The sequence below is a fragment of the Martes martes genome (assembly GCF_963455335.1).
Source record: "Martes martes genome assembly, chromosome: 14".
NCBI classification, from domain to species: domain Eukaryota; kingdom Metazoa; phylum Chordata; class Mammalia; order Carnivora; family Mustelidae; genus Martes; species Martes martes.
This window is the reverse complement of record NC_137902.1, coordinates 32,900,226-32,924,997: the sequence shown is the minus strand read 5'-3', so window position 1 is coordinate 32,924,997 and position 24,772 is coordinate 32,900,226. Positions and strand designations below refer to the sequence as shown.

General features: G+C 41.9%; 1 protein-coding gene across 4 annotated transcripts in view; it reads left to right on the top strand.

Annotated features, from left to right (window-relative positions):
- The window catches only part of PLCE1 (phospholipase C epsilon 1), a gene marked incomplete at its 5' end in the record, with an annotated part of 283,990 nt that overhangs the window by 124,524 nt on the left and 134,694 nt on the right, over positions 1-24,772 (top strand). For all 4 annotated transcript variants that reach the window (XR_013967929.1, XM_080823138.1, XM_080823137.1 and 1 more), the window contains one exon: positions 22,388-22,704. Coding sequence is in view for 3 of the 4 variants with exons in the window: in XM_080823138.1 (XP_080679264.1) it covers positions 22,388-22,704 (317 nt within the window). The remainder of the gene's footprint in view (positions 1-22,387; positions 22,705-24,772) is intronic.

Genomic DNA, 24,772 nt, shown 5'->3' with positions numbered 1-24,772 from the left:
TCAGAGGTTTTTAAGCAGAAGTGAACATACGGTGTTTCAAAAAATGATTCTTATAAAAATAAACCAGAGATGTCCCCCACCTGCACTACCCCTTCTTTTGTACCCCAAATTAAAATATTTACATATTTACATTAAAATCATCATGGCTGTTGAATCTGAAAATAAATGATTATTCTGCAAAAGAGACTTAGATAATATTAGCTAATGTGCTGGTGTGTGGTGGTTCTGAGGAGGTGGGGAATGGCCTAGTAATCCAGCTCCCTCTTTCTGAGACCTGTATTCTGAGAAGTTTAGAAGAGAGCCTGATATGACCTAGGGAGGGAGGTTGAAGACAGTTCCCTTCCAGGAACAGAGACTTACGCTCCCCACCCTGCACCAAGCTCAGTGAGTACTATGAGCTGAAGTCCTATCTTACTTTTTATACCAAGGAAGCAAAACCTCCCTTGTGACCCAAATCCAGACCATGTGTGTTTTTCTTTGACAGCTGCAGTAGTTTAAAAACTGGGGAATTTTGCCTTAAAGTGTAGAGTTCTGGCTTCTCTGGCAATCCTGAGCCACCATTCACTTTTGGCCCTGTGGGTTGACCCCTGACCCACACTAACCCTCCAGATAAGACACACCAGCTCCATACTCTTTCTAGCTACACCTGGTACCTGCCTGACCTTGTAGGCATCTACATTTGGGACCCCTGGATTGTATTCTGAGATTTGCACAAGCTCTAAAGGATTTCAGGTTATGGGTTTAAGAAACTGGGCTGGAAGTTTGGACAAAGAAGAGAAGGGCTGCAAACACAGACAGGTTGTCTTTGAACTGGCTTCTGGTCAGGGTGGAGGGGATCTCCCTGCGAGACACAGGAGTGGCTCCAAGCAGGAGAAGCAGGTGAGATGAGGTGCCAAGTTCGGAATGAGTGCAGTGCCTGGGAAGCAATGAGGAAATGATTCTCCACAACAATCTGGTGGGTGGATACGAAAGACCTTAATTTGGTAGGTGTGGTTACAGTTCTGAGAGCAAGGTGAAAACCTGGACCTAAAGCATTAGAGAGCTGTCATAGGCTCTTAGCAGGTTGAATATTAGGAAGGTCAGACCAACAGCAGCATGTTGGGGTCAAGAGCCTGGAGGCAGTCACCCTTTGTAGGAAGGAGAGTAGCAATCACAAACCTGAATGATTATTCCCAGATTAGGAATGGTGCACCCAGAATGAAGAGCCAGAAGCTGGTGGGAGCCTATGTAGTTTCATTGGCACAAGGCAGCGGTTACAGGAAAAAGACTAGTTTTGAACATTTAGCATCACTGGGAGAAAAATGAAATGTAATAAAAATTACAGTTGGTTAAGAATGGAGGCATTTTTACTACCAACAGAGCACCACTGTGAAAATCTCCAGGCTCGTGCCAGCGGGTAGATGCTGCTAACCTTTTCCTGGAGTCCGGGCATCTGAGTGCTCTTGGCGTGTTGGCCCAGCCCCTCTGTCTGGGAGCAGGGCCTCCTCTGGCTTCCATAAAGCATAGATCTTGCCCAAATGTGGAAAACCTTTAGGGACATGAAAACCATTAGGGATCCGTAGCCCTGATTTGAACCGAGCAGAATAAACAAACCCCTGCCCAAATTGGAACTCGCTGGACGCCTTTCAGAGTTGTCCAAGGAGAAAGGCTGGAGGCCTCAAGGGTCTTCGAGTGGGATTCTGTCTTGTTTCAGCTGCGCTGCTCCTGTCTGATGAGACCCTGTGACCTTTGGTCTTTGTCCTTTTCTGAAGTGTTTTAACACCTCAGTGGCAAACCCATAAATGGATTGTGTTCTGAACCTATAACATATATAGTATTTTTTTTTCCCCGCCAGTGGGATTTTAAAGCCCAAGTTAGATGTTCTGGAAGTGTGTTGTATATCCAGGAACTCAGCTGGAAAAGGTCCAGAGAGCATTCACATTTTCCATTGACCATAGGGTCTTGCTAAGTTCCCAACCTCGATTTCTATTTTCAATATCCTTTGTCACTCTTTCCAGCCAAATAGTTCAGTTAGCTTTCTATATGCACAGCACCATGTAACTTTGCATCTTGCTCCCCAGAACAAGTAAGTGGCATATTTTCTTTTTTGATCCCAATTTTTTAAAAAATACTGGGGAGGCAGATTCAGAGAGAATTATGAATGTTCATTCATTCACTAAGCAGTCAACTCAGTGTCTCCTGGGGCTGGACACTGTTAGGCAGTTTGGGGACAGTGAAGGGGGATGGATTGAAGAAGAGCAAACAATACCCCAAGTCACTGATACTCCTGATCCACTAAACATGAGATAGACAGAGAGCTAAGAAACCAAGACACAGAACAACATGGTCACAAATTCAGAGGTCGGAGAAGCATAATTTGAACTAATCTTGAGCTAGATTGGAGCTCTTACCCTGTCTCTAGTCTACTTTGAGGAATTACACTGTAACACAGCACAATATGAAAAACAAGTACTGAGTGCTGGCCATGGCTTTGTTCTAGCCAGGGATAAAAACAATGAAAAAAGGCACTGTTCTTAATTCCTAGGAGTTGCTGATTTAGTTGACAGACGGTTGTGTGAACGTGTGGTTACATTGTGCGGTGATACATATGAGGCTGAGGTTAGTGTGCCCTTTGGTGACCAACAGACCTAGATCCCACAAAAAAAGCTGCGTGACCCAGGGCAGGTCACTTACCGCCTCAGTTCCTAAGTTTGATTATCCTGCTTGTAAAATGGGGATGGTGCAGATACTTGCCTCGGAGAATCAGACTGGCATAAAATAAATCTAATGAATGTAAGGTGCTTAGCACACGCTCAAAAATAAAAACAGACCAAAAAAGATGGAGATGGGACAAAGAAGACATTCCAGAAACGCTGAGAGCTGAGGCTGAGCTGCAGGGTGCTTCTCTGGACTGGGACTAGCAAGGAAGGGGACCCGGAGGGGACTGTGGGAAATGGAGCTGTGAAGGGCACCCTGGTCTAGAGGCTTGTCTGGAGCTGCAGGTGGGCCCTGGGTCAAAGCAGAGCCCTGCAGGACGGGCCCTGGATGACAGCTCTTCCTGGCTCTTGCTTTCAGAGCTCATTTCTCCCATCCACGCCCACTCCTCGCCACCATTCCAAGTTTGATCAGCCACAGACAGCATCTCACCTGCTGGAAGGTCTATCTAATCTTCCTAGCTTGTGCAATGGAATAATACACAGATAAATCCCTTCTTCTCCTTCTCCAGCTCAGGCATGAGGAAGTTGGAATGTTTAATGCCAACTCTTCCTTTCAAAAGAAAGAGAGAGAAGGGATGGGAGGAAGAGAGGAGGAAAGGGATAAATGAAAGGAAAGGAAGGGAAATGGATCCAGAAGGGGGCAGGGAATTGTATACAGATGGACCAAAATAGTGGTGTTGAGCCAGGCACAAACTTACTACCTCATTTAGCAAAAGTGGGTCCCAGATCAGCCTTGCCAATGGATTCCACTTGTCGGACTTCCTGTTTTTCTTCCCATCCTTGCTTCGTCCCTGAATGTCTGTACTTAGAGAGATTCCATGGGCAGTCAGAGGAAGGGTCTGCAGTCATGGCTGCCACCTCCCTCCCAGAACCTCTGAGCTCTCCACAGGGGACCCCAGATCTTGGATACCATTGACCTTGAGCAGTGTCACACTCCTTTGTGCTTATCAATCTCTCCATGTGTTTATTGGGTGACAGTTACTGAGCTCTACTCTCTGCAGGCACTCTGCCTGGGGCTGGAAACAGCAACATAAGGTGTAGGAGGCCCAAACAACAGTGGCCAGCACTGAGAAAGGACCCAGGGCTACCTAGACAGAGCACCTTTCCAGCACAACTACCATTCCCAGAGGTGACTGCTTAGTGCCTACATGGATCCAAATTTCATTGATGTTGTTTTTCAAAAAAATCATTTTTATGTCTTTATCACTCTGAACCTAAAATCAAAAAGCCTGTATTGCTTTAAAAATAGTTGCTAGGATTAATCTTTTCTACTGCTCAGTACAAATTAATGAGAAACCATGTATTGAAGTGACCAATGTATAATAAAATAACTTTGATTTAGGCTTCTTTGCTGAAAATGGATTTTTGAAGTGCAATTTCAAAGTGCCACTCTGGGGGACCTCAGGTTTGATTATTCAGTCTCCCCAAGCCTTAGTTTTCTGTATCCACAAAGTGGAAATAATAGGCTTTTCCTATAAATCAAGGAATGCAGGGGCATGTGATTTGTTGACTGTAAGCCTTTGTACAAATGTAAGCTGCTGTTGCTACTACCATTAACAACTGCGATGATGAACGATGACTGTGTTTATGGCCCTGGGTGAGGTTTGTGAAGCCAGTCAGCTCCTCCTCTGCTGTGTCTGGACACTTCTGCTTCGGTCACTTGTAACGAAACTCTTTCAGACCTGAGCTTCTCAAACTGTAACGTTACATATGGGTCCTCTGGAAAACTTGATGAGATGCAGATTTGGATTTACTGGGACTGGGGTGGGGTGAGATTCTGAATGTGTATGACGTTCCCTACCATGCAGTTGCTGCAGGCGAGCCCCTCCTGTCAAGCAGCAAGACTCCCTGCTGAAAGCCTCCTCAGGGCACCTGTCTGTGTCTCATGGCTCGTTGGTCTCCCACCTTCACCTGAAGAGAGCTAACTCACCTTTTGAGGGCCAAGAGCTTCCCTGACAGGTCCGCACCTAGGCCTGGAGCAGAAAAGCCCTCTGCTGCACAGAGCACAGACCCCATCCTCCTGCGGCACCCTCTGCATGTGGCCACATGCAGGAGGCACAGTGCTTGTTTCCTTTTCTCCTGCATGTTCATTTCCCTGTACTTTGAGGGCAGCTCTGAAGAGGTGTCAGTTCACCTGCTCTGCTTGACTCTGTCTTTGAACTGATCTGAGCCAGAGCACTGATCTGAGCCAGTCAAGTTCACAGAAAACTGACTGCAAAACCCAAATGCACCTTCCCAGTTTCTGAGAGCCACCTGCAGCTCAGTCAGTTGAAGTATCACACACACAACAAGTGATACGTGATGACATGATGATGACTGTCATTGACTGAGTCGGAAAGGACATGCCATAAACTGGTGGGAGGGCTTTACCAACACTGGTCCTCACCTGAAGGCATGGTCCCAGAACCAGCAGAAATTTGGGGCCTCACCTGAGACCTCATGAATCAGAATCTGCGTTATTTTAAACAATGGAATCCTCATGGGTTCAAGTCCTAGCTGTGGCACCCACTACTCCTGCAACCTTAATCTTTTCTCCCCTAGCTCAACCTCAGTCCTTGGCCTCATTCAGTTTCAGGGTCAACTTAAAAAGACCTCAAATCCTCTCTGTTGATAAAGATGCTGGGAGTTCTCTTTGGTGCCCAGGTTTAGTGGTCAGCCCCTCTAACGCTCACTCAGCATGGCTGGAGGGGAGTTCTGGTTTGTGATTGTTCCTTCAGACTGGAGCTAGCCAGTTGGGTCCCTTTAGGTGAAGTATTTACAGAGTAATTAGATATGCTCCACAGCTGTCAGAGAATGTAATCTCCTTGTTTTATTTATATTTATATCTGTAACCGTAGACAAAAAGGAAGTCACTCTGAAAGAAATAACACACCAGTGAGTAATTGGGCCTTTAACAGAATGAAGGAGCCACATGTCTTATGTGTATTTATGACCAGTTTCCCCCTGTGCCAACTCTCATGTGCCTATAAACGAGTAAATATAACACACTACCAGTGTATGTAACAACCTACGCAGAGTTCACGTGGAAACATGCAGGTCTCCCATCAGTGGCCCAGCCACTATGCTGAGTGTTTTATGTATCTTCGGAAGTTCCGAAAACAACCTGGTGAGGATCACGATCCTCATTTCAAAGATGATTAAACTGAGACTTAGAGGCCATAACTTGGTGCCCCTGTAAATTTCCCTCGTTTGGGAAATTGAGAAAGGGAAAGACAGCAGGTGGATTTATCCTCTGTTGTCCTGAGCCATTCCCTTGTGGCTCCAAATTTGCCTGCCCCAGTCCACAAACCCAAGTCTCTGTAGTTAAGCTGAGTGGATGCTTCTGTTTTAGAAGACATTTAGGGAACTTCATGGTGATCCCCGCCCCCCCTTCCAACCTCAGAGGTTTGCCAGAGTATTCATTCCATGTATGATATTTGACTTGTGAGAAGTTTAGGGAAATTTATTTTCCCCCTCTTTTCATATCTTTGATGATGTTTGTACTCCTTCTTAGCTAGGAGATCACAGGAAGAGGAGCAGATGGCCTGGTCTGCTCTGAAAGATAAATTGCAGGGTTAAGCAACTCAAGACTAAGAAGCAGGGATTTGAACTTGGCTTCATCCCACTTCAGAGACCTGGCACTGGAGCATTTTCCTGGGTTGCCTCTGGGCCCCAGGGCTCTTCTTCATGTCCTCCTTATTCCCCCCTGCTTCTGGCAAAAGATACATGAATGAAGGTGCCCTTAGAGGAGAAGCCCTGGTTTGGACAGGGAGAGCTGGCAGGGGTCCAGCAGCAAGTCACAGATCCTGATGCTGGTCAGCTGGGACTGTCCACGTCCGGTGGTAGGCACCAGCACGTCCTTTGTCTCTGCTGCTCAGACTCATGGGAGAGAGGCCAACAGCTGTTCTTCCAGTTCCTATGACTGTTTTATACCAAATCAGAAAGGAACTGACCTTAGGAAGGAAGTGTGAGGTTTCTCCAGGACATGTATAAACCTGTGTGTTTTCTTTACACATTTTATTGGGCTGGCCTCCACCTTTCTCCCAGCTCCCACTGCCATCATAGACATCACCTCCCAGGGCCAAATGGCCTTTCTAACCCCTGAGGTGTTGGCCTAAGAAAGGTTTTATAAGGATGCTTCTTGGTCTCTCACAGCTGAGGACAATCAGGAGGCTATTGCAGACATCCAAGCAAGTGGTAATTAGAGAGAAAGCAATGAAAATGGGATGGAAGGGACCAATTCTTGGGACAACTGATGGATAAATGGATTTGAATTCTTCCCAGGATATTGAAGAATAACAGACACCTCTAAGATTTGGGACCTGGGGAGATGAAAGCAATACCGTAAAAAGAAAGTGAGAGTGTATCTTGACTTTGAGATTCTGGAATGTTCAAGGAGACACTCCCAAAAGCATCAGCTTTGGATCTGAGTGAAAGATCAGAGCTGGAATTATACATTTGCAAGTCATCTGCTTAGCTGTGATGAATACAGCTTGAGATGAGCTTTTCTGGAGGAGAGAGAGAAAGACAAGCGGAGGACAGAGACGTGTACAGTTCATGCTGGGGGGCTACCAGAAGGCGCAGAAACTACTGCCATGGCTGGAGAGTTAAGAGGAAAGACAAGATAGTATAATGCCCTGACCCAGAGCTCAAGAAGATCCATGGTATTGGGCTTAGAGTTGAGGATTATGAAGCTCATGCTACATAACAACTCTCTGTTGATTTTAATGCATCAAGTCATGATGTCCTCAAATCTATTTTTAGCTACTATGGCATGGCCATTTTTTCCTGTTACAGTGGATTTTGATTTTGTTTGATTTTGTCAATAAGTATGTTCTACTTAAATCACCAAACATAGTCAAAAAGCCATTAACTGCATAAATACAAAACAGTTTCTCTACAACCTCATCCATTAGTGAATTCCCATATTAAGTACTTAATGAGTATTTGACTTGAAATAGTACTTGGTCCACAAGTGAGGCATTGTGAATCCTATGACCTTCCAGGTTTTGGTCCCATTTTAGTTGAAAAGGGAAAATCAACAGTTTGAATATGTGCATAAATTAACCTCAGGTACCCAAAGTATAATCCTGGCCTTACTACCTACTACCTGTGAATAATTAGACATGTCGCTTAACCTTTCTGAGTTTCCTTGGCTGTAAAATGGAATACTAATCTTACTTGGGCCACAGAGTTGCTGATAGGACTAAAGGAGATAATTAAATAAAATGTTAGCAAGTAATACTATCAGTACCGTTATCATTGCCTTTTAAGGGGAAAAAATTTTCCAAGTGCATATGTGTTTTTCTTATTAAGTGACTTTGACCTATCTAAAGTCTGGTCCAGGTCATTTCTGCAATAATATGTACTAAGTTAGTAATAACGTGCACCAGTTTTCTTTTAAGTCATAGAGCTATTTTAATTGATACTCATCAAAGGTTGAAAATGTGATTATAATAACAAACAGTAATACAGAGTGCATGTTCAACATTAATTTTAAAAATATATATTTTCTTTAAAACAAACATAATTTTTAAAAATATCAGAGTGTTTGTGATGTGAAGTCATGGTTACAGTCACGTCCCAGTTTGTCATCTATTCTTGTCCAATGTACAGGTCCAGTTTAGGGCTAGACTTGCAGATAGACAATAAATATTTGGTGGTCTTGTATAAGGCTCTTCTCAGACTATTCTTAAACATAAAACTGAATGGACTGTTAAAAAGTATGAAAACTAATCAAAGTGATATACCATATTAATAGCATAATGGATAACAACCACATGATCATCTCAGTGGATGCAGAAAAGGCATTTGACAAAATCTGACCCCCTTTTATGAAAAGACACCCAACAAAATAAGAATAGAAGGGAACACCCCCAACCAGACAAAGCGCATTTATGAAAAACCCACAGTTAACATAATGCATAATCGTACAAACCTGAAAGCTTTCTGCCTAAAACCAGGAACCAGACAGATATCACCACTTCTATTCATCATTATACTGGAGATTCTAGCCAGGGCAATTAGGCAAGGAAAAGAAATAACAGGCATCCAGATTGGAAAGGAAGCAGTTGGACTATCTCTATTAACAGATAACATGACCTTATGTGTAGAAAATCCTAAGGAATCCACTGAAGCATTGTTAGAACTAATAAATTAGTTCAGCAAGGTTGCTGGGTATAAGCTCATATAGTTGTATTTCTGTTCACTGGGCGTGAAAAATTAGAAAATGAAGTTAAGAAAACAATTCCATTTACAGTGGTATCAAAATCAATCAAATATTTAAGCATAAATTTAACAAAAGAATTTTAAGACGTGCACTAAAAGCTACAAAACATTGTTGAAAGAAATTATATAAGACATAAAGAAGTGGAAAGACATCCTATGTTCATGGATTAGGAGATTAATATTGTTCAGATGAGAGTACTCCCCAAAGCAGTCTACTGATTCAGTGTCATTCCTATCAAAATTCCAGCAGCCTTTTGTGCAGAAATTAACAAGCTGATTCTAACATTCATATGGACTTTCAAGGGGAACCAGAATAGCCAAAATAAGTTTTTAAAAGAAGAATGAAGTTGGAGGACTCACACTTCTGATTTCTAAACTCACTGTAAATATATGGTAATCAAACCAGTGCCATATTTGCATAATGACAGACACACAGATCAATGGAATGAACTAGAGAGCCCAGAAATAAACTTTAGCATATCTGGTTAAATTATTTTCAAGAAAAGTCCCAAAATCATCCAGTGGGGGAAAGGACAGTCTTTACAACAAATAGTGCTAAGAAAATTAAATATTCATATGTTTAAAAAATGAAGTTGGATCCTTTATTTCCACTATGTACAGAAATTAACTCAAAATGGATCAAAGACCTAAATGTAAGACCTAAAACTATAAAACACGGGGGGGGAAAGCTTCATGACATTGGATTTGGCAATGATTTCTTGGATATGACACCAAAGGCACAAGGAACAACAACAAAAAAAATAGATAAATTGGACTACATCAAAATGGAAAACTTTTGTGCATCAAAGAACAGTATCAGTTGAGTAAAAAGGCAACCCATACAATGGGCTAAAATATTTGCAAATTATATATATAAGAAATTAATATCCAGAATGTATATAAAACTCAACAATAAAAAGACAAAACAATTCAAAAATGAGGAAAGGTCTTAAATAGGTATTTCTCAAAAGAAGATATTTGCATTACCCATAAGCTCATGAAAAGATGCTCAACATCATTAGACATTAGGGATATACAAATCAGAACCATAAAATACTTCATAGCCACTAGGACATCTATAATTTAAAAAAAAAAGAAAGAAAAAATAAAAATCCGGGGACACCTGGTTGGCTCAGTTGGTTAAGTGTCTGCCTTTGGTTTGGGTCCTGATCCCAGGCCAAATAGGTTGGGTTCCCTGTTCAAGGGGCAGCCAGCTTCTTCCTCTCCCTCTCTCTGCCCTTCCCCCTCACTGCTCCTGCTCTCTCACTATCTCTCTCTCTCTCTCAAATAAATAAATAAAATCTTTTCAAAAAATGAAAAAAAAAAAAAGAAATGCAAAGAAAAGAAAAGAAATGTGTACCTGGAAGTGGAGAAATTAGAGCCCTATACATGAATGATGGGAATATAAATTGGTACAGCCAATATAGAAAACAGTTTGGGCATTCTTCGAAAAAAATGCTAAACATAAAGTTACCATATGATCTAGCAATTCCACTCCTAGGTATTTATCCATGAGAAATGAAAAAATATTCACATGAAAGTTTTTGCACAAATGTTCATAATAGAATTATTCATGGTAGCCAAAAAGTGGAAACAACCTGATTGTCCATCAACAAGTGAATAGATAAAATTTTTGGCATATGTATAAAATGGAATATTATTTAGCCATATAAAAATAAATGACATACTGATTCATTCTATGCTGATGAACCTGGAAAACATTATAAGTGGAAAAACCCAGACAAAAAGGCCACATATTATGTAATTCAGTTACATGAAATATACAAAGTAAGCAAATCCATAGAGATAGAAGGTAGAATAATGGTTGTTAGGGGCTGATGTGGCCCCAGGAGAGGGAGGCAATGGGGAGTGATTGCTAATGTGTACAGGGGGTAATAAAAATGCTTTAAGATTGTCTAAGGTGACAATTGTAACTCTATGAATATACTTAAAAAACACTGAATTGTACACTTTCAAAATTGAATTTTATGGTTTGTGAACGATATCTTAATTTAAAAGAAGGAATGGACATAAATAGCTCAGTGATATTTTAGAATGGAAAGATTTAACTCCGAAACGGCCTTGACATCTTGATGGGGTTTGCTGATAATGCCAGGTTAGAAGGGGCACGAATGTTCTCTTTACAGAGGGAAGAGCTCTAGAGCTGGGAACAGCAGGGGTTTGGTGGAGGGGCTTTTTTAAAATTGGGTAATCTGTTAGTACAATGTATAGCAAGACTTATAGACATTTCTTTTTAAATGAACAAATGAGGTATCATTAGGGAATCTTTAAAAAAAAATTTTTTTTTATTATGGTAGGCACCGCACCAGAGGGTAGGAGTTACAGGTTATAAAAACAAAGCAAAAGTTTCCATAGCCTGAAATGATTTGCTACATGACAGTCTCTTCCTCTGGCTTCTAAGATGAAAGGCCCCAGAATTCCTTCTTCCTCTTTCAAATGATGACTTAATGATGATGATAAAAATGACTAACTACTGAGAGCTGAATATGTATGACACCTCTTACATGCATTTTCTCATTTTAATTTCCCCATCATCACTGCGACATAGTTGTTGAGAACTTACCCAACATCATGCAGCGAGTCTGTGCCAGAGCTGGGCTGCAGCCCCCCACCTGTGTGATCCCAAGACCTCACTCATAACCACTGGACTGTGCCGTCACTTTCCTCTGAAGGAGAATCCCCCCAAGAGTTTACAACTTCTAACCACACCAAGTAAGGAGGCAATAGTGTGGAGAGGAAGTACTGTGGACTGGGAGTTCAGGGCCTAATTCTAATCCATCTTTGTCCTAATCAGCTCTGTGAACTTGGGCAAGAAGCTTGACCTCTCAGAGGCATGGTTTCCTGATTTGTAAAGTGTGGAAAATTCATCCCAACTACCCCTATCATTCCTTCCAGTGTTTGGTCTAAGCCAGCTTGGTTTACCTAGTGCTAATAAAACCTCAGATTCAGTTGTAAAAGTGACACTAAGCAATAGAACCTTCAAGTCAGTGTAGGGTGGGGATGTGGAGTGTCTTTGGTGTCAGTCTGGTGTGGCGCTGGTCCCAGAGCTAATCTCAGTGTGATGTGGAGCAAGTTCCTTAACCTCCGTCACCTTCTGCTAAAATGGGGATAATGATAATACAGTGCGCTCTGCCGTCCACACAGAGTGGTTGTGAGCACTGAGTAAAATTTCTGTAGGTACTAGTACATAATAAGTACTAGGTAGTATCTATTTCTTAATAATATGGTAAGCAGTGGGACACCTGGGTGGCTCAGTCCATTAAGCGTCTGCCTTTGGCTCAGGTCATGATCCCAGGGTTCTGGGATCAAGTCCACATCTGGCTCCTTCCTCAGCAGAGAGACTGCTTCTCCCTCTGCTTATGTTCTCTCTCTCTCTGACAAATAAATAAATAAAATCTTTTTAAAAAATAATATAATAAGTAGTCATTATATTATTTAATAATTGATTTATGACTATTATTATTGATGGTTATAATTGTATCATAGAGATACAAATGCCCTTAAAGGTTATGATGCAAGTAGCCCTGCTAGGTTGGACTCTGGAGTTCAGGTGGCCCTCCTGGGCTTGCTTCTAGAATCATCCACGTCTGTGGGCTCAACCATCCCTGAGGAATGCGCTGCAGGGAAGAAGGGCATTAGATTGTCACCAGCACTCCCAGTTTGCCTCCGATTACCTTGGAGTCACTAATGCCATTTACACAACACAGTGTCCCAGCTTGCCATATGAATTTTAGCTCAATTAATTTTGTTTACCCAAAGTAGTCAGAACTCGGCAGGTAGTCAATGAGAGGCACTGATAAAACAGTTAGCTGGTGTGCTATACAAAGAAAAGAAACTTCTGTTGCCTGGAAGTTTCACAAAATGGGTAGGGACTTTTTTCTCTTTCAATGTTAGCTAATAACATAATAAGCACATATGATGTATTTACAATGCCCTTTATCACAGTGTTATTTATTATGATAAGACATTATAAACATAACATTGATTACTAGAAAACCATTAAAAATATTAGAAAGCTAGTTTTAGAGCTGGGGAAATGTGCACTGGAGAGTATGTTTTTTTAAAATGTTAGAAAAAACTATGTGCTCTGATCACTAACTTGGTAAATACTGTGTATTTATTAAAAAAAAAAAAAGCCAACAAAACCAAACACATGAGATGTTGCAACAGAAATACTGAGATTATTTCTGGGTATGGGATTATTGATTAATTTAATTTTCCTCTTTACGCTTCTCCACGTTTTCAGTACTTTCACAGTGAGCTCATATATCTTTGGAAATTTGAGGGCAGAAGTTACTTTTTATTAATAAGAATTGTCGGGGTTTTTTTTTTCTGCTCTGAGGTTTTTCAGTCCACTAAACTGTTTTAATCTGAATATGGCTTAATTTTCAATCTAGGCATATTGTTTTCTTCTTTAAGTACCAACTTAGAAATAATATGCTTCATTGATTTTGTGAACTTATCTTTTTCGTTGTAGTACTGAGGACAGGCCAGACACATTTATTACAAGATTGACTTGTTAGTCTGAAAACCAATAACAGATAATGAGAAAGAATCACCAATTACCTAACCTTTCTTTTAAACCATTTACTTCCCTGTTGAAAAGCAATTTTCAACTCTGCCTGAGATTATTGTCTTTAAGCCAACTCTAAATCTTTTATAAAAAGAAATCAACATCCTTCCTCTCCTGTCTTATTTTATAATTGGAATTGTACCACTCAATGTCCGTTAAATATGCAGTTGATAAATCTAACGCTTAACTTAAAAAAATAAATGGACTGTCTACAAAATTAATTGATTCAAAGAAAAATGGATACAGTAGAAATGATAAAAAAAATTTTCTACTTTCTTCCCTACTTTTAATTGAAGTAACTTTTCAAAAGCAATATTGTGATATTTATTGGAAAAAAAATCTGAACAGCACAGATGTTGAACCAGGTTGTATCTATGAGAAGATTTGGGTTTTTTCCTCTGGATGATTTTTGCAGATATAATTTTGATGTATTTTTTTAAACACTGTCATATATACAGTAGAAAAAGTTAAACAAAACAAAAAATGCAATCTGCAAACACTATTATTAGTTTGGTGTGTACTGGATAGATATGCCAACATATACCTACATTTGTAGGGCGCCTGGGTGCCTCAGTGGGTTGAGCCTCTGCCTTCAGCTCAGGTCATGATCTCAGGGTCCTGGATGGAGTCCCGCATCAGGCTCTCTGCTCAGCGGGGAGCCTGCTTTCCTCTCTCTCTCTGCCTGCCTCTCTGCCTACTTGTGATCTTTCTCTGTATGTCAAATAAATAAATAAAATCTTTAAAAAACCACATTAGGTTGGGGCGCCTGGGTGGCTCAGTGGGTTAAAGCCTCTGCCTTCGGCTCAGGTCATGATCCTGGGGTCCTGGGATCGAGCTCCACATCGAGGTCCACATCGGGCTCTCTGCTCAGTAGGGAGCCTGCTTCCTCCTCTCTGTCTGCCTCTACTTGTGATCTCTGTCAAATAAATAAATAAAAATGTTTAAAAAAAAAAAAAAACCACATTAGGGATCGAGCCCCGCATTGGGCTCTCCGCTCCGCGAGGAGCCTGCTTCCTCCTCTCTCTCTGCCTGCCTCTCTGTCTACTTGTGATCTCTGTCTGTCAAATAAATAAAAAAAAAATCTTTAAAAAAAAAAACACACATTAGGTCAAGACTCCTGCTGTAAGAATTTCTAATTAGTTATTTTAGGGATTATTAACATGGAGATTGTTGTGAAAGATAACAGAGCATTAGAATTAGTTCCCCTCCCACAGATCGTGTCTTATTCTAAGCCATGAGAGTTCTTGGTCACAGGCATGGCATCTTCCCCATTTGATGGTTAGTTCTCTTGTGGAGGTACTGTATCTTACTCGCATCAATTGCCTCACTTAGAAGGATCCATTTTATTAGCCTCATTTCTTTTAAAATCTCCCAGAATTTAAACTACTCACCACTGTCATTTTATATCATGTTTATCCAGGCCAAAAGTATAAATTAAGCTGTGTCCTCATGGTCTGTAAATTAATATGGTTTAACTGCACAATCATATAAATCGAGAAGAAAATACTGTTCTGAAAATGTACCCCTGTGAATCTGTAGTTAAAGAAAATGGATGAAAATGTAAGCATAAATAACTTGTCAGAATAAATGTTGTTATGTTTTTTTGTAAAAAAAAAAAATTTAAAAAAATACCTATATTTGTAAAATTATTTTTCCTCTAATAGGATCATATTTCGTTGTTTCCAACTTGGTGTTTTTTTACCTAAATTTATCATAAAAAATGTCAGTGTCAGCACATATAAATTTCCCTCATTTTGTCTATATTTTTGCAAGAATTTCTGTCAGATAAAATCCTAGAAGTGGAATTTCTAGGACAAAGGGTATACTGTGTAAGTTTTGGTTTCCCTTCCCAGAAAGCTTATGCCCGTTTCACTAGCACTCATGGAGAATGAGGTTGAAAAGTAATATTTCAGAAGCAGAAATACATAGTAGGTCCTCCCGACAGTTTACCTTGGTTCAAAAACAAACACAAACAAATGCTAAGTTACCATCAAAATATAACACAAGTACTATGCTCTATTTTTTTATTGAAGTCAGATTCCTGTAATGTGTAATCCTGCTGTGAAACAACAGAAATGGAACTGAGTAAATTGAAGATCTTAGTGGCTTTATTAAACGGCTGATTTGTGCATCAGACAGCGTCCCATCTAGCAAGTAGAGTTGTACAAATGGACAGTTTTTATAGGGAGGTGGGTGAGGCAAGAGGTTATTAGTAAAAGAAAAGAAGGATTATTTCAAGCCAGATCACCTTCCCTTGGCGGAGAGGGCAGGGGGTCTTATTAGGTGGATTACCTCATCTTTGTGTGGGGTAGGGGTGCTATAGAGAGGGTCCACGTGACAGATGATCTCATGGGTGCTGACCAGAAAATTCCAGATTGATTGGCTTAAATCCCACTCCTGGAGAGGTCCACACTGCAGTTAAACCCTGGTTTACTATCCTGAGGGGAAAATGACTCCACCCAGGGCCTGTGGCTTTTTTATTTTTTATTTTTTTCTTTAAAGAGACTCACCAGGAAATCATGGGACTCCATCTTTCCTGCAGAAGATCCCTCAAAATGCTGAGGGTAACAGAGGACTGACCTTTGGAGTCAAAGCTGAATTGTAGTTCCACCCCCTCTCAGTTGTGGAGTGTCTTTAGACAAATTGCTTAACATCTCTGTCTTCTGTTTTACCACCTATAGGGTAGGGATAATAACCCTTGCCTTACAGTGTTCTCTGTAAGAATTAAATGAGTTTCTTGTTGCCAAGAGTTCTTAAATGGTGAGGAGCAGGAGGTAGGTGGGGAGCTATTCTTCAGCTGCTGGAAAAGGATTAGGGTGTTAGCTGAGGGCATCCTGGATGATAAAGTTTTTTAAAAGTTTTGCAAAAATCCTTAATGAAATCGCTAACATTCTAGTTAGTATATGCTATGTAGTATTACATCTCTTCCCACATCCTCCATTTCCCTCCTCCCCCACCCTGCATTATATCGATTATCTGTCTCCTCTCTTAGAATGTTGTATGCGAACAAGGATCTTTTCTTGTTCACTAAATCCCAACATCAGTGTGGCCTGTAACAAAGTATCACACACAGTAGACACTCAGCAAATGAATGAATGAAATTTGTACTGGAGCCTTTCTTCAACCCATTCAGGTGTATTGACAGCTAATAGGGCTGGCCCTTGGACACAGATCACACCCAAGGTATCTCAGGCGTGGCCTGGGATGATGCAGAGTCCTGGGCCAGGAGCCAGACTCTTCTGGTTCCTGCTCAGCTTTTGCCATTTCCAGGGATGACCACTCATGACCTGGGTCCTTGGGCAAGTCCCATAGCAACTTCACTCAGACTTTGTAAAAAATAACATAAGCAATGCCTGGCTGTCGGGACATTCTCACGTTAAGCAAGAGATTATATGAGATTCTTTGGTAAACTCTAGGTTTTCGTGTGAGGCACAGCAAGAAAGACGAAATGCTTTTTGTTTTGATTGGACCAAAGAGCAAAAAGAGAAAGAAATGGAAAGTGGCAGGTTTTGCTGGGCTCGAGCCCAAACCTGAGGCTCTTCCATAGGCTTGGACCCAAACTAGCATTTCTGAACAAGCGCTAACTCTGAGGGAGTGGAATTTGGGGGAAGGGAGTTCCCCAATAGCACTGTACCCCAGGGCATTGGGTAAGCAGTTATTAAGGAAAAGTGCTTACCAAGTTTAGAGGCTTTTCTGGATATTTCTGGACTGCACAATATGCGGGCAGCCCCTGGAAATGGTAGCTTATAATAAAAATCGGAGGCTTTCTGATTACCAGACAGGATGGCAGGAATGACAGGACTCTGGGGATGGCAGGGGGCAAGGTGGGGGAGGGGATACTGCTCAAGGGAAGCTGTGGGCCAGATTTCCCTCCCTAGAGGCAGAGTGATTGCCTAGATCCAACCAGAGTCTGCGAAGTCTAGGGTGATATATTTTTATGTAGATATTTTGATCCTCCCACTGCCCACATGGTTCCTTCATGGGTCACACCTATTTTGTGGTGCCTTCTGGAAAATAAAGTTTCATTCCTTATTTTCTACAGTGATACTCCATCTCTCCTAATATACGGAGCCATCGGAAATAACCTGCAGTTTTCTAAATAGGCCACAGTGTCTCTTACCCTCTGACCTTTACATAGTTTTCCAAGCAATAAGGCAGACTAAATTTCCTTGGACACTGACTAACCTCACAAACACCTTAAGCCCTGTTCCCCCATTGAGAATCACAGAGTGTGATAATATAAGTTCTGAAGGGGCTGTAATTCCCACATAAATGATATGTAGACACGGTTGAGGAGAGCAACTGTTGTTCCATGAGACCATGTGCTGAGCGATCAGGAACCTCAGCTCTGAAGTCCAGTAGACCTTGATTCAAATCCCAGCTCCTACGTTACTTCTTTGGTGACCTCACGTCAGTCTCCCTTCATACTACTATACAGTCTCCCTATCATACTACTCCCTACATACTACTACTTCATACTACTCCCTTCATACTACCATACTACTACCTCCTGAGTTAATCCATGGAAAACACTTAGTTCAGGAAGCTAATGTTTGAGCAGAGAACCAGAACTTGCAGGCACTGTGTCTCATGGTAAATATTTCCAGGTTGGGACTGTGTCGAGAGCTATAGCCCTGTTCTGCTGTAGAATAGCTCTTAACTGAAGAACACAGAGCTAAGAGAAAACCTTTACTGGGACAGAGGTGGATAATTTTATTCACCAGACATTTTCTAAAAACTTTTTCACAAGAGAAGCACTGCAGCCTCTAGTGGGCTTTATGCATTTTCCCCACAACTAGTGAGGAAGTGCCAGGGGTCATGGAGCTTTGAGGTCTCTCAGCCGTCACAGAGCTGCCCATCGTGCAGAAAGCACAGTGTGGTGGTGATGGAGGCTGGAGTTGGGGCCATGTGGCGTGGGAAGGGGAAGGGGGAGATTATATGGAGCACCCAGCAAGAACGAGAGGAAACAGGAAGTTTTTTAACAGCTGCTTAAAGTTTGGAGCCTGCGGGGCACCTGGGTCGTTTGGTCGGTTAAGCGTCTGCCTTTGGTTAGGTCACGATCTCAGGGTCGTGGGATAGAGCCCCATGTCAGGCTCTTGCCTGCTGTGCCTCTCTCTCTCTGTCTCTCTGTCAAATAAATAAATAAAAGTTTTTTAAAAAGAAAAAAAAAAGTGTAGAACTTGTGGGCAGAAAATTATCTCCCAAGATTTCTGGCCTATTTCTTTGTAGGGCATGAGTATTTCTGCTTTAAGGAGACATACACAAAGGTCTACATTATGTGTCAAGGTTTCTAACATCAGATTTCTGTTTCTTTTGAGTTTGATGTCACTTATCTTGAGACACGTGGACGGTGGCATTTATTAGGGCTACAATGACCCCGCTTCTTTTTTCTTCTTTCATTCAGTTTTTTTAGGTCTCCTTTATTGCCGTTTCTCACCAGTCACTAGACTCTTTATTCATTGTAACAGCATGTGATTCCTATCTCAAGATAAATTGCAGTTTATAATATATTATCTTAGGTTATTTATATCTTTTATTACATTATCTCTTCTCTTACATATTAGATAAGCAATTTCACAAGATTTAGGAGTTACTTTTATTTCCATCACAGAGTATTGTACTTTGAAATTATGTTTCAGAGTTGGTTCCTTCTGGGAAGACATCCCCTCCCCTATAGGGCTAATTCCACTGTACATAAAACATCAGTATCCAGAAGCTGCAATCTGCCTGTTATCAGACCACATTCTGAGTCAATTTTCAGGAAATCTAGTACTCCCTAAACTATTCAAAAGTTGGAGAGTGAGACCACATACACCATGTAATTTTGAGCACTTGCTATATTTTAATTATATTCAAATAAGATCTTAGAACTAAATATAATTTGGTAGTCCTTGCTGTCCACTGAAGTTGATTCTTGGTAGTTTGGTCCAAAAAATGGGAAAAACTGGTTACAATAAGTCATTGTACTCTTTACTCACCCATTCACCTTTTAGAATCAAAGAGAAAGAATAATTTGGATACTATAGTTTTTATACAGAAGACAAAACAGGGAGTTCTGACTGGAATATACTTAAGAGAGGATCAGACTTGCATCAGTGAAGAACAGTATTATTCAAACTTTACAGTTTTCTTCTCGTGATTTTTTGTTAGATTGTCACTGAGAGCATTCCTGTAAAAAGGGAACAACTCAATTAAACAGCAAATGTAACCAAGAATTTTTCTTGAGCTATGCTTCAGAGGCGGCGGGTGGGCTGCATGGGAGAGGATGGGGGGAGGGAAGAACGTCAGAGCCCAGACCATCAATAGAGATGCCCCGTCAACAGGGTTGTCTAAGAACTAAGAGCTCCCAGTTTCCTTCTTCTCTCCCACACTGTTACTGGTTTGTTAATTTGGGCACAATGCATAGGCCTAGTTTTTGGATCAGAAGGTATGGCTCCATACTTACCAGAGGAGCGTAGACTGTCGTGCACAGAAGATACACAGTGAAGGGAAGGCTAGAGAAGATTTAGAGTTTAAGAGAGAAGGGAAGTTGTATGGGCTTGTTTTTAAGGGTAAGGGAAACCAAACATGGGTAGGCAAAGAAGAGCCTGCGGTGGGAAAGACTGATGACTGCTGCTGGGGACAACCACTGTGGCAATCTGAATAGATTTAGTCACAAAACTAGGTGGGCCTTAGGGAGGGGGAGACACACACTTTTCTCAGAAAAGGAGGAGAAAACGGAAAACAGAGGCATTTGGCCTAATGGAAGGAGTCCCTGACATTTGTCAGTTACCGTGTAGTAAAACGTGTGGTAAGCATCAAACACAGTAGCTACGTTTGTGGTGAGCACAGCATCTTGTTTAAACGTGGTGATCACTATGTTGTATGCCCAAAACGAACATACTGTTGTGTGTCAACTACACTCAAGTAAAAACGATTTAAAAAAAAAAAAAGAAATGATCAAACGAATTAAAGGAAAATAAAGGTGGCTTTGGGAGTGTGAGAATAGAAAGGCTGTAATGCAGAGGTAAAGAAGACAGTGAGTTATTTTGGAAAAAAAACAAAAACAAAAACAAATAAATTCATGTCAAGTCTGAAGCTGCCCTGAGGGTCCAGCTGAAGTTAGATAATCCAGATTAGCAAGGGTCCCATAAGTAGCAACAATGTCAGGGTCATCACATAGCAGCCCAGAAGCCAAGGACAGATGGTTGAGTTTAGGGTTGAAGATTGGGAAGTACATGTGGCGGGAAGTCAAGGAGACTTGGGACGGCATCCTGGGTGTTGTGGGTGCCATGCTAAAATGCTGACCAGGCACGCAAACCAAGACCAAGGAACTGGAAGTCTGCCAAGGACAGAGAAGGTTTAGTAGAAGGGGTGGAAGGGAAAAGGCAGTCAAACTCAAGGCTGAGGACTTCAGAGTTCAGTACTACAGAGATGGAGCACTTCGGAGTGGCGATTCCAAGGTTGTCTGCAGTAGGGATTTAAAGAAGAGTCTAGGATGCGGAAGTCTGAATGTTGATGAAGTCTTCCTCGTGAACTGTGCCGTTGTCCAGTATCCAAGACAGGTGATAGTCAGCAGTGAGGAATTGCCATGCCATCAGAAGGGCTTTGTTCTGCCAAAGAGTCAGTGAGAATGCTTTAAGAAATCAGGAATAGAAGAAAGATTCTGGGGAAGTAGAATGTCCCCTATGGAGCTTAAGGGGGACTGGCCAGGGGGGCACTGCCGGGAAGGAAAAGGTATGAACTGGATGAGAAGTGAGAGCAGTTTGGTTCCTGGGGCAGCATCTCCTGAAGGGCTCCAAGCAGCCCTAGTCTCACAGAGTGACCCAGTAGGTGTGATATAAAGTGTGCTTTGGGGAGCAGCAGATGAAGCAATGTAAATAGATTTCTTTACTGCAATAACCCTTAGAGCCTTTAACAATATACCTGTGCACCTCCTGTGTTTCCAGGAAGAGGGTTTGTGACATGAATATGTGACATTTCCCCAACTTAGCCATAAAACTGATCATACTTTGGGAAATTCTGTTGTAGGATTCATCAGAGATTTTCAAAGCTTTTTGAGCAGATGGGCGGACGGATGGGTGGTTAAGTAGATGAATGAATGAATGACTCGTAGACGGGAAATTGAGAGATGGAGGAGTGGTCGAATAATGTGAATTTGTGCCCAGGGAATAATTTGGAGTCTATGAATACATTTGGTGCTTCTGTCTAGTGCATTTGCCGCGCTCCCTTCCTCACCATCTTTTTACTGCCACTTGTGGAGCAGGGAATAAGATTTATTTATTTAATTTATTTAGATATATCTCCTCACTGCCTGTTCCTCCCTTACTTTATAGGTGGTTTTGTCTGCAAACCCCCAAATGTTCTCAGCAAGAATCAGTCTTTGAGGGTGGAATGCCGGCAGGTAGACCATGAAGGTTTGGACCTTATGTGCCTTGGGTCCCCAAGGTCTCTTGTATGTTTACACACCATGTGCCTATGCATCCACATATGTCTCCACCACCCTGCCCCACAGCCTTCTTTCCTCTTTCATCTTGGTTGTGGTGCCCACACCCACCCTCATTTCACCATATTCTAATGGTTAGCACTGGAGGATGAGGAATCAAATAGTATCTTTGACTTGTCTTCTACTCTGCAAAGTGTCATAGTGAACTGGTTGGAGAATGCTGTGTTGGATCAGTTCTCCTTCTGAAAATGGGGAACTGAGCCTTTACCCATGCCCTAGGGGGCAGGAGCAAGAAGACTGGATGGTTATCAGAAAGGTCTCTGTTACAAGAAAGATAGTAGAGAGTTATTCACCAAGCAGAAACTTGGTTAGGAGACCTGTAAGATTTTGAAAGGCTCTCAAGTAAATATCTGTTGTAGGGATATCAACCTTGGCGTCACCACAACTTGTGTTGCTTTATTTTAGAACGCCAGCCAGGCACCTCCATGGCCAATTCCAGTGCCCTCCCTTCAAGTTCAGCTGGGATCAGCAAGGAGCTGATTGACCTCCAGCCCCTCATTCAGTTCCCAGAGGAAGTCGCCAGCATCCTGATGGAGCAGGAACAGAACATTTACCGAAGGGTCTTACCAGTTGACTACCTTTGCTTCTTGACCCGGGACTTAGGCACTCCGGAATGCCAGACGTCCCTGCCCTGCCTCAAAGCATCCATCTCAGCTTCGATTCTTACCTCCCAGAATGGAGAGCACAATGCGCTGGAAGATCTGGTGATGAGATTTAATGAGGTAAGAAGCCGCTTGGAGATATACTTGTACTTGAAACTCTAGTAAGTGATTTTTAAGCATATTTCTCCTGTTCGGTTCATCTGTTATAGGTGTCTCATCTACCTCTTGGTCTTGCCACTTCCATGATGGCTGCCTTCTTTCCAAGCAATGAGATTGACAACACATTGTCCTCCTGGTCACTTCACTGCAACCTGCCCTAGGCCTAACTATTCCTATCCTCACCTCTGTCTTCACCAAGTCCATGGGCCTTCTCCCTTTGGACAGTGCTTGCCCTTTTGTCCTCTCCCTTGCCAAAATATTCTCCCTGGGCCCATTTTCTGGTATTCCCCCTCCCCCTATTCCTACAGGTGCTTTTAAGACCAAATGTCTCAATTTTGAGTTTTGACCACATGATCCCTGGCCATAGTATCTGCCAACCCACCTCCTCTTCCATTATCAGGGCTCCTCAGCAGAAATGTAAAAACTGATGCACCTGGGTCAGAAGCACAGGGAGGAACGTGAGTTCGAGGGGCACTTGATCCCCCCCACTCCTGTTCCCTGCACACCATCAAGATCCTCAACCCAGAACGTTCCTTCAAGACCTCTGAGATGTTATCAGAAGCCAGTGCTGGAGAGGACAGCTGTGACCAGAGTCTGAGAATACTTGAGAGGAATGCACTGTACGAGGCTTAGGGGCTAAGAGGAAAAGAGCCATGGGTTGGCATCATGTGGCCATGGAACAAGGACAAGGGACAGGAGGAAAGGCAGATCTCCATCCAGTATATCTCTGATAGACGGAGGGTCCATCAAACTGTCACATAAACCCTTTCCAACTGTGGCAGCTCACCTTGCAGGCTCCACAGCCTGCTGATCCTGACCCCAATGATGGTTGTAAATGCCAGTGACCTTGATAAGGCCCAATGGATGGATCAGAAAGTTTTAGAGGCTGAGCCCAAGCAGTTTTGTGCCTGGACATCCTCCATCACCATTCCTCAAAAGGAAGTCTGTTATCTATAGGAATCGCTGATACCATCTGGCAGTGTCATGCTCATCACTTTACACGTACCATTTATTTGCTTCTCACAGCAACTCTGGGAGACAGATACTCTCATTAGGCTCATCTTACCAGTGGAGACACTGGAGCACGAGGAAATGATGTCATTTGCCCAAAGTTTCATGGGTGGTAGGTAGCAATAGTGATATTCAGACCTACGTGGTCAGACCCCAGAGCCGGGGCTGCAAACCACTATCCTCCCACCTGTATCAGGCTCCCTTTGAGGGGTGGCACCTGGCCCCGCCCCAAACTGAGCAACACAGACTCCCTGGGAATCCGCTTGAGAGCCCTGAACCACAATGCCCCTAAATTGCTTTTGCAACTAAATCTCCTGATGTTCTTGATTTTCCCTACTGATAAAAATAGGGTGGAAAATAGAAGTTCCAGTACCTTCAGTGTTTTATTTGTGGATTTTACTGTCTGTTGTATAGTGCTTTAAACGTCCAGACCTACTCACTCTCACGGCCTTAGGACCTTATCCTTGTCCATTGTGCTTGTGGTTGTTTTAAATTCTACCTGAAGTTCTGCTTTGCCTGAACTTTTAAAATCTAATTTTAAATTAATTTTGGAGAAAGAAAATTTCAGTTTCTTCCATTCACTCCCATAACCTCAGGAATCAAAGATGAATCAGTGATTTCGCTAATTCAGAGTTAGTGATGATACAAAGGACAGCTGGGTTGAGGCATGCTTTGGACTATCTCTGAAAATAGTTTAGCTAAGCAACTTCAGAACATAAACAAGATTTCTGGGAAAACACTTAAACTACTTAAGAGAACAGTCTGTTTTCAAGTATTCTCAAGCATCTATTTTCATACAAATTATGGATACTGATTAAAAATCAGTCTTACATAGTCATTACAGGCAGATCTGAAATGACCTCTAGTAGGCAACACTGGCTAGCTAAATTCTAGTTGCTTTCTATACTTCAGTGTAGAAAGGCTGCATTGCACTAAAAGAGAATTCTTTTCTTTTTTAATTTTTTAATTTTTTTAATATTAACACATAATGTATTATTAACCCCAGGGGTACAGGTCT